At 42.4% G+C, this 17,891-nt stretch overlaps 1 protein-coding gene across 2 annotated transcripts in view; it reads right to left on the reverse strand.

Annotated features, from left to right (window-relative positions):
* CLIC5 (chloride intracellular channel 5) overlaps positions 1 to 16,958 on the reverse strand; it is a 74,695-nt gene extending 57,737 nt beyond the window's left edge. The window contains exon 1 of one of the 2 annotated variants that reach the window (XM_068678804.1): positions 16,344 to 16,958. In XM_068678804.1, coding sequence (XP_068534905.1) covers positions 16,344 to 16,835 — 492 coding nt within the window. In that variant the 5' untranslated portion in view covers positions 16,836 to 16,958. Of the gene's footprint in view, positions 1 to 1,177; positions 1,540 to 16,343 lie in introns of those variants that run through there. The other variant, XM_068678805.1, reaches the window with a different exon arrangement.
* Between the last annotated feature and the right edge of the window lie 933 nt (positions 16,959 to 17,891).

Raw genomic sequence — 17,891 nt, forward strand, 5'->3', positions numbered from 1 at the left:
AAGGTATCAGGATGTACAGACCCAGGCAGGTCTCTTTTAACATGTTAAGGTCCACACAAGGGATGTACCGGACAGTTACAAGCCAGGAATTCTTGTAAAATCTTTGTCTGATAAGGACAAAAACTCTGTACTGGCTCGGTCAGAAAGGCCACACCTGAAATGACTGGTTTTGGAAGATGTACATGCATTGTGGTATGTGGCTGACATTTCAACTTATAGCCCAAAATATCCATCAGGGAGTACAAAGCAATTATGTACCCTCAGCTTGACAGAAGGGAGGAGCTGGAATTTGCTTTCCCAATCATTTGGTACTCTGTTTGCAAAGGGGCCTATATAACTCCCACATATTAATAATGATCCCATCCAAACCAGGGATGGTTTAGGTTCAGAGAGACCAAACACCTGGGTTTTACATGGGCATGGTGGATTGACATGGGCAGAGGCTTTAAAACATGCTCTGAACATCAAAAAATCTGAGCTCTCCAGTGGGACAGCCTGCGTGAAGTTTGCTGTTACTCAAGTTGTTTGCATGACGGGGCTGAACTGTGCCACTGACTTTAGCAAAAAGGTTTTCCTATCCCAAGACCAACAGATGTACCCAGTTTGAAATATTCTAAAATCTTACCATATAATGGGTGCACTTGTTTTTCTTTGTTTAATCACTAGATCAGTTTTCTTTATTAGTCACCCTTGTAAAAAAATCAAACTGGGCTTCAGAAACCAAGAGTCCAGGAAATATAATCAGAAGTCTGCCAGCTTAGCTCTACCCTTTGTGTTTCCGGAGCTGTCAGTGCTTCAAACCGAGGTACTGAACTGTGGTGCCCCTCAGCTCTTTGCTCTTAATTCCCAAAAATGGAGAAGGAAGTTGGGATTCCTAACAAAAACCCTGGCACTCCAAAGTTGGGACCCAGCACGTTGCAGGCAGCAGGCTAAGAATAACAGGACAAACTCACAAGGAGAGCAATAACAATAAAATCAAGGAACTCTGGCTCTCCCTCTGCAACATTACCTAATTCTAATGTCATGAAAAAGAAAGCAGCATGAACGTGTTTGCAGGAGATAACAGGCTGTCACAGCACCGCGTCCGCTCAGCGCCAGAAAATTAAAGTTTGATCATTAAATAGAAGCCGAGGTGATCCGAGAGCCACACCAGTGTCCAGTTCACAGAGCAGCTTACCTTGACAAAGAGCTCGATTTCAGGGTCCTTCCCTTCCCCATTAGCACGAAGAGAGTCTGTCATTTTTCACCCCCAAGGCCACTGGCTGATCTCCCGCTATTAAGTGGCAAAAGGAGGTTTCAGCCCCACAGCGGGTGGGTTTCCCTTCCAAAGGAAAAGCTCTGCCAAGCTTTTAAAACATCACTCGCAACAATAAAACCCGAAACCGGCGGTGAAGACAAGTTTGCAGGTGGATAAATAAATAAGAGGCAAATTGCAGGCAGCGGAGGAGCGGTCCCTGCCGCGGGGCTGTACTTCTTCAGAGCAACAAGTGCTGCTGTGCTCTGGTACAGAATCCTCATCTGTCAGAGCTGCACTTCTCGCTGCCTGCCCAAAATAGCCCGGAGCATAAAAACAGAGGGTGGGGTTAACTCACAGGGGAGGAGACAAGCTCCTGGTACCTACAGCAGGATCGGTCTCTGAGCAAAGGGAGACGGGCAGAGGGAAGCTCCACGACAGGCTGGGCTCCTTGCTTTGAGCACTGGGGGTGGTTTTCCTTCTCTTCTGAAGGTGTTTTGTTCTGCTGCTCAGCTGTTTGAAATCCTAATGCTGTCACTGCTGAGGATGGAGAGGGGAAAGAAGCCCGATTTCTTCACCCCATAGGCTGGATGCTGTGTCAGGGCAAGGAGTGTGCAGGAAGGCAGAGCTCTGCACAAGGTGGAAAACCCTGAATACTGGGAACGGGGTTAAGCAGGAGAGCGAAGAGCTACAGGGCCTGGGAAAATAAAATTAAATATTTGGGGCCAACTATTGCTGGACTGGTTGCAGAGTGGGGACTGGTGTGTGATGGCACGCTGAAGCACGGAAGAAAACTTCTTTAAAGGGCTTCAGCCTCCTAACTGACACACCTATGATCCCTTCCCTCACCCCAGCATGACTCAGAGGTCACCAGGCACAAATCCTGAGCAAGAGGTGGCTCGGGGCGCGGGGCACTGACAGGGCAAAAAGGCACGGGGAAGGGCTGCGCCCAGGGGTGGAGGGGCCGGGTGGCACATCCTCATCTTTGCCATCACTGTCAGCAGGGACCGGCTACCTTCACGCCCTCAAAAAGTCCCTTTTTGGGACATTTTAATTGCAATACCTGACTTTTTAATCACAAAACGTGCTCCCATTTCAGGACCGCAGCAGCTCCCTCCCGTGTGCGGGGCAAGCCAGGCATAGCAGGATCAAAACTGACTTCGCGTGGCTGCGGCACAGGTTTACCCTCCCCTACTGGCACCCACATGGCTGTCGGGAACTGTTCTGACATGATCAAACAGTCGACTTTTTATACGTGTTCCCAGCTGCCAGTCATCGCGATAATCTCTGATTCCCTCCCCTGACCTCCAGGCGCTTGACACAGGTCCAGGAAAGCAGTGGCCAACATCTCCGCAGCATTTTGGGGAAACTCTCTGGGAATGCCTACCAACAGCTGTTGCATGCACTCCCCGAAGCACTCAAATGGTTAACAATCTCGTTACGCTGCTGCAACTGTAATTACAACATAATCAACCTCGTAATTAGTGTAAAAGTGCGCTTATGGTTTTTAGATCTAATTAGCACTCATTCAAATAACTGGAAGGTTAACTATAAGAGAATTAAGTGTTATTACTCCTTTGATTTCAAATTTTTACATGTAATTTTTGGACTAGGTACATTAATTACCAAACATTTATAGTATAATTATTCATAGGCCTACAGGCAAACTTCCAAGGACATGGGCTAAGCGTACTTGTGTGTAGCACAAAGAATCATTGCACTGTAATTACATATTACAGTTATAAAAGTCAGCCAAATATGTAAGTACAGTCACCGTATCTCTGAAATGCATCCATAAATAATATATTATCATCTACGTGGCTATAAATTTTGCTGGAAACTTGCTTTGCTTTAGCATCTCGTGCAACACTATAATTTCCCTTTATTGAAGGTTCCTGATAAGGATGGCAAGTGGGCTGTCCTGACTGAGGTCACCTGTAGCTCCAGCCTCACTGCAAAAACTGTTTGGATATTGGCAAGTGTTTTGCAGGGTTTGTATCACAGGAGGGTATATATCAGCTCTGGAAGAAGAAAATATTGCCAGCTACAGTACTGGTAATGCAAAAACAAAGTGTTTAAATAAAATCAGCATTCAAGGTATCAGCAATTACAAAGATTTGTGTGGCCTATTTAGATTTCTATTTTAGAACGGAAAAACATGCCCTAGAAGTGCCTACTTTTTTTCCACTGGTAAAAAAGGGAGCCCAGGGTAACAGCCTCAGATGGAAGGCGTTACAATGACCAGACAAATCCCACTGTAACTATTAAGTAACAGAAATTAGTGCCTGATTTCTACACACGTGCCATCTCTCACTTCAGGCGATGTGCATGCTGTGCTCTTCTGGAAGTTCAGCTACAGATGCAGCAATTTCTGCAGAGACTCAACATATCAAAACATTTAAATCCTTCCTCCCCAGTTACTGTCTGGGTTTAGTCATGCATTGTAATTAGTTTGTAAGACAAGGATTTTTAGACTGAAGGACAGCAAAGTAGAAAGGAAACTATAAAGTCCAAAGAAAGATAAGAAAACCTGAAACTGTTTTCATTTTATCCCAGATTTAACGTAATGTAGGAACGGGTCAGGCCCCATGGGCTTCATGCTGCTGGTGGGCCACAGAGAGAATAATCCAGCCCACCTCAAATAACTCCAATTTTCACAAATCTCCCTCTGGAATCCCAAGAAGAGGCTCCCTGCTTCAGCTCAGGTTTATTATTGCTAACAGAAAGCATCACCCTGAATGTTCATGACAAAATCAAAGCTTAAAAGGAAGCCTGTTTGATTATAGGCCATTTAATTAAATGGGAGTGAATGCAAAGATACAGAGCAGGGAACAGGATTATCAGGACTCTAGCATAGGACCTGCTGTAGAGCATTGTCTTTAGTTATTACAGCTACATTCTGTGAAATGCTTAACACTTTCCCACTCCTAAGAGTTATTTTGGAGAAAGCAGGACTTAGATCTTTAAAGAAGTTGCTCAGATCCAGGAAAAAAAAAAAAAAAAAAAAAAAGAGTCCTTGTTCATGTAAATGCTGAGTTGGATTTTTTTTTTAAATAGATCCTAAAAGCTTGGTTTAAGGTAACCATTATAAGAGGCAGTGAGGAGTAGGAGGAAATATATATATACTATATAATATATATATAGTATATTATATATATTTATATTTATATATATGTAATACTTCAGGAATCTAATCATGCATTTTCTGCTTTGCTGTCATCTAAAACTGACTTATCACTTACATCTGGGTGGAACTTTTCTGACTATAATGGTTATTATTGTCCACTTGGCTCTATTTTGTGTTACGAAATCAGCTCTTTCTTCAGTCAAATGAAGGGTAAGATACCGATAAATAATTAGTACGCTCTCATTCTGCTGTGAAGAATGAGTCGCTTCGTTTGGCCTATCATTTTCTCGCAAGTCAGAAGTAGCAGAGGCTTTGAGTTACCTACAAGAACATTAGATACTGAATTATGAACTCTTCATAAGCCAAGTCATTATCGTTTGAGGCTTATGAGACATATAAATGAATATGAGCACATCGTGCCATTAATAAAAGAAGAGGCCAGCTACAGAAAAGGAACCGTCACATCTCCACGTAAGACCTCTATTGTAGGTGCACTCTACCACTATCAGCTTTCACGGGCCTGATCCAAGCCTCACTTCCAGCAAAGATTTGTCCCGAGGGGGTGAATCAGAGGCCAAGCATCCAGCATGTAATTCTATCGTGGAGCTCTCCAACAGGCCACTGAGCTACCAAGAAGGATCAGTGCACAGAGTGCATCCCGCGGCGTGCACGTGGTGCCGCTGCCCATTTCATCCCGGTAGGGCAAGGAATCACAAGTCTTGTGTGACAGAGAATATTTCCTGGAAGGCAGAAACATTATGTTTTTATTTCTTTTTTATGTTGGGAATAAACTTCCGCTATGGAATAACAAAAGAAGCAAAATCTTGGTGCAGCTGGAGTGAATGGTATTGGGAGCTACGATTTTTACCTGGGAATTATTTAACTGCTTAATTGCCTAAAAGGAAACCAACCAAGCAGCGAGTGCAGACCCAGGTACTAAACCAGCATGTGTGAACAGGTTATGAAAATATAGCTTCTGGGGACAGTTCTGAATTACGGTAATTTGCAACTGCATTTATTGCATGCTGGTATCTTTGACATAGTATTTATTTAACAAGCGAACATGTGAGAAACTGTGAAGCCAAAAATAAAAGGGATTAATTGAATAGCTTTAATTTTCTTTTGAATTACAACATCTCTATCTAGCTCTTGTTTGATCTTCAGAAAAATCAAAAGAGATTTGTCTCAGATATTTGGGGTCAGACTGTTCACCTCCCCAGGGGCACAAGGCATGCCAGGATGTACAAAGCACTTCTTAGCCTCAGAGCAAGGCTGGGTGAGCAGACATTTTCCCCCAGTTCCAGAGATGCACAGTTCCTCCAAATGTGTTACTTTGATGGAGCAAGGAGGAACTGTGATTTTGTTCCCTCTTCTAAATTGTGCCACACTCAGGGGCGTGGAACAAAAGACAGCCATACAACAGCTGCACAGCCTGATTGTCCCAAGAAATGGATGAGGTGGCAAACGCTGGGCCAGAAAAACTTTGCATTCCCCTTAAATGGCATTTTTTAGATATTCCCCTCCACAGCCATCCCCTAGACGTTATAAATCTGTTGTAGCCATGAGCTACAGCAGCTGTCTTTCACCATACGGTGAGAATGCATGATTTTAGCTCTGAAGGTCTCTGGACAAAACCCAGCTGCTTAACAAAATGGGAGATCAGTAGCGTCAGCTCAGATGGGAGTTTCTCAAAGTGAGCTCCATGACATGATTTTTCTATATACTTATGTTTTCACATGGATGCAGTATCAAACCTCATTGTAACGTTAATGAGCATTAACAGCTTCAGGAGGAAAACCCACTGCTGTTCAGGGTAAAGGAGGATTTCATTATGGATAATCATCTCTCCACTTGCATCGAGACAGTCAGAGCTGACCATTCACAGGGAAGTGGCACTTGAAAGGTACAACATCATTTCCTAATGCTGCATTAGGTAGAGAGGTTTCTAGAGGACAGAGGTTTCTTTAATTACCATTATCTCCCAAACCATCAATTCAATTAAAAAACATGAATTTCTTCCATACACAACCAGGACAGTGCTGGAAAGCAGTATTGCAGGGGATATAATGGAGAGCATCACAGATTGTCCAGATCTGTGGATTATATCAATAACATAGCCGATGAAGAAGGGAATATGGATATCCTCAGCCCTTGTTTTTCAAAATAAGTGCTCCATAATGTTAAGTGCTATGAAGAAAAATTACACCAGGTAAATGTGGTGTACCCACTGTTGTTGACTCATTGCTGTCATACAACTAAAACCACATAATTTTACTTAAAACTCTGCAACAGAGGAAATAACGCATATCTCTGTCTTAATTTACAGGTGCTCTTAGTGCAAGTCCCTGTTTAGATTATTTCTGTTCATTTCTTGGCGCACTTCTCATTACAAAATAAATCTAAATTGATTATAACTTGATGCATATAATTTGATGCAGCACACAATGCACTGCTCCCACCCTGATTATTGAATATGCAGAGAAAAGGTTTGAAATGGCATGTTCATGTCATGCAGATCTCAGCCTGGGTTTCAATTGCTCCCAGTAAACAAGGCCCCAAGAAGGCACAATTGCTGCTGATTTTGGTGGATGCATTTGTGTTTCACTCTGTTGTTTAGCAAGCAATTTGGCTAACTGCAGAAATTACGTTCCGTATCGATGCGCATTATTTCTAAAAGATGAAGCCTCAACAGCTCAGTTTGAAATTACTCGTGACTCAAAGCAGTTCCCTTGGGGTTCAAGTGCTGGCAGCAGCCACCTTCAGCTGTGCCAGATGGAGCCGTAACCAACCTGCACAGCAGGTTACGTGCACACATCTGCACGGCAGATTACAGCATCCTCCATGGCGTGTGCACTATTTGGCTTAAGAAAGGGGCTTCTGGCTTTTGGCCCCCCAATAAACCCATCCGTGATCACTGTGAAATAGCAGAGGTCAACATCTCGTCGATGGCAGTGCTGTGCACCTGGGTTAAGTGCTGCTGGCTGACCTTGAGCCTCCAGTGGACTGTGTAACCCTTCCATCCTCCTTAGAAAATGCTCATTCATTTTTCATTTCACCTTTGGGTACTTCTGTGCTAAAGTTTCCATAAAGTTTGCCAGTGATCAAGCTCACTTTCCCTAGTGCATCACCTCAAGCTGTTATGAAATGAATGGCGGTGTGGTCTTTTCTTTCTTCCACACAAAGGCTCAATGTCTTGACATTGTAAGATCTCATTTTATTTTTTCTTTGCTTAGAGACCCCTTTCACAGCCCTGTTAACTCAGGCAACAGCATGGATCAGAGCAATGAGGTTAGCTGAGCACAGTGTGAACCCCTCTTCAGCAGTGACACTCACAAGTTATTAGATTTTCCTGGTGAAAATTAGCACCACACACAGGTTATGAGGACTTTGAGATCACATCCCTAGGTGAAGGAAGGTGGTGGCAATTCTTAACGAGTTTAGCTTAAATCTGAAGGTAAATCCTAGTGGGAAATTCAGTCTGAAGTAATGGGGTCTCATTTAAGCCTGTCAGAATTCCCTAAATCTCAAGATTTCCACAATGTGTATGGCAGCTATCACTTTTATAAGGAACATGTGGGCCCATGGGTGCTGGCTGTGATATTCCACTCTCACTGCTTGGTGACAATTATGATATAGCTCTGTAGAAAATGGACTAGCTTTTCCTGGGAGACCTGCATTAGTTAGAAAAATGCCAATGATATATGGAGCCCTTTACTCATTATTAGCAATTTCCATCCATTCCTAGCCAAGCAGCAAGTGAGAGTTGGATGCCAGACATACTCATAAATACACATAAAGGCATTTTGTGATGTTGTGAGAAATCCTAAACCCCCCTGCAGAGGAAGGCAGCTGTAAGAGACTCTCAGGTTCTCCTTTGGGTTCAGGTTGACACTGAAAAACATCCTTCAAAGAAGAAAGGCAAAGAGTTCAGAAAGGGAAACTCAGGTGTGCTGCCAGGAGTGACTCCTCTCAGTTCTGTATCTGGACCACATGAGAGCTCCTACCAGCACTGCTCATGCTGGGTTTCCTGAGCACAAAAGAAAGACTTCATTCTACAGAATTATCAAACCAGCATCCTCTGCAATTATCTTGTTTGCTATGAGTGATCTCTCAATTAAAACATAAATTAAAAGGCAATTGAATGTTCTTAGGGAAAATGACTAGGCAGTTATAAGTGACCTTTTCAGATAATTAAGTGTATCAGATCAAAACTGAAGGCAAGCTGGCCAGGTCATCTATTGAGGTTGCAGGATATTATAAACCTATTATAGACAGGGAAAAAAAACAAACACCCTATAGTTACACTGAAGAGGAATCCACCCATATAAATTCCATAGTGCAAAGCTTCATAAAATCACAGAGGAGGATTCACAGCAACTAGAATTAATCCAGGAGGGAATGATTTATTATTGATAGGGCTGATACTGCCACCTATTTTTAAGTCTCCCTAATGCTTTCCCTGATTACAACGTTTTCAATTCCATATAACTTTTGCCATACTATAGAAGGGGAGTTTTTTTCACACAGGTGTCTGCCTTCTTTACTTATGCACAGCGCTTCAGACATCCAAAGGTCTCTCTTGGAATGCAATCAGCTGCTGAAGCCACTGTTCCCAGTCCCACCATCTACATTTAAAGAGGTGAAGCTTGAAAGGGAACAGAAATGCAAGAATGTGACTCGATTCCCCCCTGGTCAGCAGCAAGGCTGAGAACAGACTCCTGAATTCCTCAGTGCCACTAGTGCCAAATAAAAATCCAATAAAAACACATCCAAATATCCAGGATCCCCTAGTTAGAGAACATTCCCTGTGCAGCTATGTGTGTGCATCCAACATTCCCACACAGAGAGGCACAGGTGCTCTGCCAGCATGTTCCCTAAGCCTTACCACTGGCCCACCTGTCCTGCTGCGCTTGGAAAACCCAAGCTTTGGTGTATTTTGTTAGCTTTAAAATTAGAACTTGTTTCCTTCCTCCCTGAGTCACACAGCCCAGCGTGCGCCTTTATTCCAGGAGTTAATTGTTAAGGGGAATTAAGCAGCAGAGAATGCTCTTGGGCGACCTGCGTCGCCCAAGAGGAGCACCGGCTCGTCCTGGCCGGCAGCCACAGAAGAAAGGCCAGGGCAGCCCTGCTGCGGGCTCTGCTTTTATACTCTGCTATTTTTAGCTGTTATCAGCTGCGGGGCCTGGGGCCAATCAGCGCCCGATGCCTCAAAGAAACCCTGCTCCAGTCCAAACTTCATTCTCCGCAGCCTCACGGGGAGGAGCCCGATGACCGTGATTTTGCTGCTCCCAACTTGTGCTGCTGGCTACGTGGTCTCGTTAACTCACGGCGACACACGCCAAAGTAAATGAGTAGTTAGGACCAGGAGGCAGCTGCTGAGTCAACGGAGACGCTCCTTGCCTGCATTTGGTGAAAACACAAAGATTTTTGTTTGCCTCGCAAAGCCCAGCGCGGAATGCGGTCCTGCAGAATGATACATGGATGAATAAATCAGCCCCTGCCTTTCTGTCCTTTTGTTTTGCTAAGGTGTTCTTTGTTATGTCATTTAGGAACTATGCGCTGTGTAACTAGAAACTGCTTGTTGGGTACTGACAAATCCATCACCATGGAAAGAGAAGGAGGGCGGGTGCCTGGGCATATCACACCTCGCTGATATCCGACCCTTCTCTGGCATATGTGTTTAGGTCTTTCCACAGAAATGTGACTTTGCAGTGGTTTGGGGCTGTGATGGTGGGGTTACAGCACAAAAACCCAGCCCCTAAGGCCATGCAAGGTGCCTGGCCCCAAAGCTGCTGTTTTGCAGGGTGCAGGTCTCCTACCTGCCAGAGCATCTGAATCCCAAGTCGTGTCCAACACCTCAGAAAGAGCAATTTCCAAATTTTTTTCAAATACATTTTAAAATAAATCCAAAGAGAATAAATGCAGGTGGGAAGAAATCAGAAGAGAGATCAAATATCTCGTAAAAAAGGCCTTCTCGTAAAACAAAAAAAAAAAATTGCAGCCTAGAAGAGAGGGATCTGGGGGTCGTGGTAGACAACAAGTTGAATATGAGCCAGCAGTGTGCCCTGGCAGCCAGGAGGGCCAACCGTGTCCTGGGGTGCATCAAGCACGGCATTGCTAGTAGGTCGAGGGAGGTGATTGTCCCGCTCTACTCTGCGCTGGTGAGGCCTCACCTCGAGTACTGTGTGCAGTTCTGGGCACCACAGTATAAAAAGGACATGAAACTGTTGGAGAGTGTCCAGAGGAGGGCTACGAAGATGGTGAAAGGCCTGGAGGGGAAGACGTACAAGGAACGGCTGAGGGCACTGGGCCTGTTCAGCCTGGAGAAGAGGAGGCTGAGGGGAGACCTCATCGCAGTCTACAACTTCCTCGTAAGGGGGTGTCGAGAGGCAGGAGACCTTTTCTCCATTAACACCAGCGACAGGACCCGCGGGAACGGGGTTAAGCTGAGGCAGGGGAAGTTTAGGCTTGACATCAGGAGGGGGTTCTTCACAGAGAGAGTGGTTACACACTGGAACAGGCTCCCCAGGGAAGTGGTCACTGCACCGAGCCTGTCTGAATTTAAGAAGAGATTGGACTGTGCACTTAGTCACGTGGTCTGAACTTTTGGGTAGACCTGTGCGGTGTCAAGAGTTGGACTTGATGATCCTTAAGGGTCCCTTCCAACTCAGGATATTCTATGATTCTATGATTCTATGAAATACACATATATTCGCGTATAAGCTTCTACTCCTGTTTTCTTCCCAGACAGACCTCAAGCTACAGGGATAAAGCTCTGAGCTTCTACACAGAGATGCTAAATTTCCTAAAAAGCAGTATTACAGACAAGGAAACAACTGCATAAGGATTTCAATTAAGGATCCAGAGAGAAGCCCTTTGAACCTAATGAAGTCAAAGTTCAGGACCAGTACCTGTGAGTACACCAATGGGAAAGTGAAAATTAGGCTTTGTTGGTGCTCTGTAGGCAGACTAGGAAATGTCATAGAGATATTCGAAATATATGTACATATATATTGCTGCTGGAAGGAAAACAGGTGTCAGGGTAAGTGAAAAACTGTGTGAAAGGCACCAAGAAATTAATGAGGCTTCTTCTGACTGACTCTAATGTGTTTACATCAGGACATTTCACTTAACTAGAATGGTGTATTTACTTAAATGATGGTGGATATCTTAAACAAGGAAGTTATTAAAATAATCTTTTTTTTTGCTTCTTGTTTAGTCTAGATATAAAAGTAGAAACAACCTGACACAAGATGCAGCTGTGAAAAGAGGCACTTTTGTGGAAAGAATTTATGAGCAGAAGGGAATTGCTATGACTAGCAGAAGTGGCTGTCCAAAAAAATAAAAGTAAATGATTGGCATGTTTAGCCCAAAAACACCTGAGGAAATATAAGTCTAAACTAACAAAAGAAGTGCCCAGTGGAAGAAGGAATGTTATTAGACCATGCTGGCACAAGAACAAGGATGCATTAGCTGCACATGAATAAATGTCATTTGGAAATTAGAGTAAGGTGTCAAGCCACCAGAGCAGTGACATTCTGAAACAGCCTTCCAAAATGAGTAATAATGGGCACTCAGCTTGCAGATGGACCTTGATCTGTTTATGAGTTATGTATTATGTGATGAGGCTGCCTGTGACACAAAAGAACTCAATTTTGTGTCCCAAAAGGTCACCTCCAGATACAAGAAACTGTCTTCAGATTATCAGGAATCAAAAATTGTGTTGGTGATTGTGCAAAGATTTTCTCCTTTCTGTATCTCATGTTTTTATACCTATAAGCAAGCGGGGAAATTATATTTCTTTCTCAGAATACGTGTTCTTGAGTTTTACTTCATTAACACTTGTGGACTGCTTGGAGGTGACTGCATGGAAACTGCAACAGAAAATCAATTAATTTGCAAATCAAAATTCTGCTTTCAAACACTGTTTGCCTATATTGAAACCAGACCTACGCACTAAGCTATTCACTTCTCATCTATTTCTAATTGTGTTGTTATATCTTCATGAAGCTCACCGATGTTTGGCAACATTATCAGAATTATACCAACATTAAAATGTCAACCACAGTTGTATCACTCATCGATGTGATACCTGGAGGTCTAAATAAGAAAACCATACCTGCAGATAACATGCCAATGACTCATGTTAAAGAAATACACCTCTTTTTTTTTTTTTTTTCCCATAGAATATAGATTCATACAGGCTTGTAACATTTTCCACTAGGCACTTGTAAGTATTTAAAAAATTGACATTGATACAGAAATATATTCTGGTGTACCTTTCCACCTATGAGAGTGTATAAGAGGATGTTGAAAATATTTCTGAGAGAACCAGTAAATACAGCTACAGAACAGTGGAAATTTTCCCTCTAATGCAGGCTCTTATGATCCAAAGACACAAAACAGATTTTCTTTTCATGACTAAATTCTTCAGCTACATTTGAACGGATAACTAAGAGAGCAAACCTAGTAAACTCATTTGGCTTTTCTCTTCTACTCTGGTGTCTGAAATGAAATGTAACTATAAAACAAAGATAGTTGAAATAAGTATGTATGGGGGTTGCTGTTAAAAAGTAAATAAAAAGGATAAGAGTTGAATAAATTTAAAAAACAGTGCTGTTTCTCCATCTTGGAAAGAGGCTAATATGACTGAGGTTTTCTCCCTTAGACTGTCCAGCAAACCATCCAACATCATGATATTTGTTTACTGTTGCACTTTAACCATTGCTGAGTATAGACATCAAAAGAGGAAAATTAAATAGCCTGAAAAAATCAGTGTGGAGTTTTTTTTTCCAGACTGATTACAATGAGAAATATCTCACCTTAATGATACCCACTACCAGAATAAGCTTCTAGTCTAATTGGTCATCCAAACTCTGTATTTAACATGGTGTCATTCAGCTTCCTTAACTTCAGGTGGCCACCTTGCTGTATTCAGAGGAGCCTATGGCTCAATTCAGCTGCCTCAATCTCAATATCCAGCACCATCTGAGAGGCCCTAGGAGAGCTGAGACATCCATAAACAGATATGAGAAAGGATATACGGGACACTCGTGGCCTTCTGCAGGGGCAGCTGGAGCTCAGGAGGGAAAAGGCATCCAAAACAACAAACTGAATTAGGTCACCACTTGATACAGCTAACAGAGTCTGCAGAACAACTAACATTACCCTACAGCTAGTGCCTACACACGAAGGAACATCCCATTGCACTATTTCAGTAAGCTTTGTGTTGCAAAAGGAGCCTAGACACTCTGCTGAGACACAGTTAACAGCTTACAGACACCTGAAGTTAAGTTAAGTAAGCCAAAGCCAATCCTTTGTTCCTAAAGAAAACAAAGAGCAAAGAGGAAAAGCAGCTTTTTTTTTTTTTTACGTATATTGTTACCAACTGCTCTGCTGGGACTATCTATTACTTCATCCTTGTAGAACATCAGTCTCAGTAGAGTTTCTTTTAGGGTATTGTTTCTGCAATAAACAATTAAAAATAATACAAACTACTCTATATTGGACAGAAGCCATTTAACAGCTGACTGTAATGTTAGTTGTCAGGGGTGGTATGAGCAAAAAAGTAATCAATCCGCAAATCCAATCATTTTCCTCTCCTAAAATGTAACAAAGGACAAAATGTTTCAAAAGAAAAGGACAAAAGGGGCTTGGATAACAACCTTTATTTTTCTGAACATCAAAAAGAGAGTCAAAAAAAAAAAAAAAAAAAGACACCAACAAGAAACCAGTAAATAGATCCCTTTTTAATTTTCTCTTCGTATGACCTACATATGTGCTTTGTGTTTGCTCTGGCTGCAATCAAATCACTGCAGAGTTACATTTCCCAGACAATTCGGGTCCCTATTCTGAAGCTGTTGCTACGTTACTGGGCTGTACCCTGCCACGGTCACTGCCGAAGGTGGCCCAGGAGGGGCGGCTGCACCTTGGCTCACGGTCATTTCCACCAGCCAAAGGGGTGCACGAGCAAGGCAGGGGCTTGGCAGAGGTCAGAAGCAACACCTTTTACCCTTGTATCCAAAAGATTAAGTGAACTGCTGTTAAAGCACACGCTCTGTTCATGACTGATAGGCAGGGAGCTGGATGTTATCTATAACAGAACCGCCACTCGCTAGCTTTTCATGGACAGAATAATTTAGGTAAGTGTAAATCAAGCCATGAAGAGACCCACAACACAGTTTTTCTCCTCAGAAATAAAGGTTACATGCCTCCCAGGATTACATGTTAAAACCTAAGAGTTTACCAGTCTCCTGTCCATGGCAGGGTCTACAAGGTAGCCATAAAGCCACGTTATGTCTGCATGGTATGGTGAAGGTATGTATGCATTGTACTGTATGCATTAGTAGAGCGAAGGCATTGGTGATAGTATTCTTCACCCTGTATTTAAACCAGAGTAACTCTCTGCCTTCAAAAACACGCCGTTTTCACTGATGGGTCAGATCACATCCCTAAGAGAAACCTAATGCTCCTGAAGTCAGACGACACAATCCGTGCGATAGCGCTGCATTACAGCTACGTGCAAACAGGCAAGCACTGCATGGTCTAGGTCGTTACCGAAACCTTGACTGGGGAAACTCCAGGGCTGGAAGATGAACTTTGTCATCCTAAATGTCTCAGGATAAATAAATATGCTTAAAGTATAGCAGATGAAGCATCCTGACTAGAGACTTGGGCAAATGATGAATTAAAGAGGCACTTTCTGGAGTATTTTTTTGGCACTGTTAAATACACTACTTGTACCTGAAAGCGAGAACTGAAGAAATACATAGATTAACTGGAGAGAGTCTGGAAGAGGTCAAGCAAACAAAAAACCCCACACCACACCTAACCACTCAAAGCCTCAAAATCACAATTCATGCTTGAAGGCACGCTGGAGGAACTGTATTTGTTTAGTTTAGGAAAGAAAAAAAAAAAAAGGAAATATGATATCTGTCTTCCAATACATAAAGGACCTAACTATTAAAAAGAAAAATAGCATAGCTGAGAGCAAGAGAATTTTAACAAAGGAAAATATTTTTCCCAGGAAAAGAGGAAAATTGCAGCACTTTAGTGCCCCCCTCTCTCCACCCCCAACTTGCTCCAGTAGCTCCATGTCCCTCTTGTACTGGGGAACTCTGACAGCAACTAATCAGTGTAACCGCTGAATCCGCATCTCTGAATGTTTTCAAAGTTATAAAACCATTTATTAGAGGTAGTCTAGATAAGGCTGGAGGTCACATTATACAATCACTTGATATTCCAGCGTAGTATATCTGTAGTTGATTGTAGTTGTAAACTGTATTAAATAATAAGACTATCTGGAGAGAAAAACTTTCATCAATTTCATTAAAACAATCCAAAAAAAAAGTATCTCTTTAGTCTATTTGTTCTCCATTAGTCATTTCCAGCTATGGCCATGTTAGCTTGAGCATGTTGCATCTTGGTCTTTAAATCCACCATAAAGGATGAACCCTGAAAACAGTTCTCCAATCACAAAAATAAGTAAATCTAAATATTGAAAGAAATAAAAGAAATACCTCTTTCAGGGATGAGAATGTCAGGAGATTTTATTGCCCTTATTGCCCTTATTTAAGCTATATATTTCATTTTCTCTATAGCACTAATAGCTATGACATTTGAGCTACTAGATAGCAAAACAGGGGGACAGTTGAACCAGGTTAACTGAATCAGTTCAAGTAGTAGTCTAGCTGTAATGGCAGGGAGATCTTACAGAATAAATGAATTGCTGCCACAACCAGAATACTGCCAGCATACTCATACTTCCAGCTGAACTTCAGAAAACCCAAGCACCTCCACACAAGTACTCTCTTCACGTGTCTTAAGATTTAAAAAATAGAAGACTGGCTTGGCCTCCTGAAGCATGCAGGCAGCAGGCTTGGGAACAAAGCTGTGGGTAGCTGTGTTTTACTGATTTGGAGGACACACAGACCGATTTGGGATTTAAAGCTAGTGGACTCTGAAAATCATTCAAGCTCTTACCTTTACAAACAAGAAAATCTCATGATCTTCCTCAGAGTTGTAAATTTCTCTCAAGTTACTGCTATGGGGGAACTTGAGGGAAGTTGGAGAGTTGGAAGAAGTGCTCTGGCTCCGACGCAACGGGAAGCCCAAAAATTGACAAAACATGTTGTTCTCGAATGTTCCGTCCTCCACATGTTTATCTTCCTGCGTTGGGCTCATCTGATTCATCCTCTGGTACGGGTGGTCATCTTCAGCACTGTGTTCTGAGGAAGATCCAATCTCCCCATCAGCCTCGTGCTGAGAAGCCACAGAGTTACTGCGGCTGTTTTCTTGGCTCTCCTGACTACAATCCATCATCTCTGGCTCAGTAGTGGTGGAAGAAGGAGAAGCTGGATCTTCAGGGACATGATTGTAAAGATGATCCCCTTTGTCTTCCTCATAGTCTGGAATCTCAAAGATACTGGTGTCATTAACATTTTGATCAGTGCTGGCAGAGATCTCATCTTCCATGACTGCTGGCTGGTGAGTTTACCTGCCTTCTGGTACCTTAAAAGACTACAACTGAAGTGAGGTGTTGACAGATAAACACTCTTGGGGAGGAAGCAGAGTCTGTGGTATGCTTTTTGAATGCTCTGCTACACATGACAGATCTCCAACAATAATTTACTAAGAGCTTTAAATCAACAACTACACTTCCGCTGAAGTAAATGATAGGGTTGTCTCACTGTTAACCCCTTTCTTGATCTGACTGCTGGTAACTATATCTTAGGGTTTAGAATCACTTTTTGTTCTTTGTCTTATCTCCTGACCAAGCATAGTGAAAAGAAAACTGAAGCACCTAACAGTATTAGAAAGCTATGATAAAAATTCTTTCACTTGTGTAAGGAGGTAGAAATGCAGACTTCACTCATTTACTCATCACAACACACTAAAGCCTAGCATTAAGGAAAAGCAAGGCAAAATTGTGCAATATTTCAGTGGCTACTTACAACATCATCAGTATCATCAACAAATAATGAATGATCGTTATAAATAAAACAAATTAATTAAAAAAAAAAAAAAAAACTCTATGCAGAACAGGCAACATACTTGAACTCTCTCCAGTTTTGCCATGGGTTCACCTTAGGACCTTGAACCAGTCATTTTGCTTTTATCACCTTCACTCTCTCATCTGTAAACTATGGCCCAAACTGTAAAACACTTGTGAGCCTTGAAGTCTAGGAAAAGAAAGTACTGAGTAAGTGTTAACTATTATCACGTACAGTTTAATACGTTATTACTTCTAATCACATTTACCTTGCATATCTCTGTATTTATAAAACATAAACAACACAAACCCAAGTTTCCAACGTTGGGTTAGTTCCACTTGACTTTTGCAATCTATTTCTCCACCTTTGTTTTCTCTAAGGAATGGAGACACTCACAGATATCCACAGAATCTTCAGCAGATGAAAACAACCGCCTTTGGGGCAGGATGATCTGACCTCTAAAAGACCCAGATCTGAATTCACCAGAATTATGGGAGCTTCAGATCTTACTATCTAAAGATTTCTTATCTATATGCTT

The sequence above is a fragment of the Anas acuta genome, chromosome 3, assembly GCF_963932015.1.
Source record: "Anas acuta chromosome 3, bAnaAcu1.1, whole genome shotgun sequence".
Classification (NCBI taxonomy): Eukaryota; Metazoa; Chordata; class Aves; order Anseriformes; family Anatidae; genus Anas; species Anas acuta.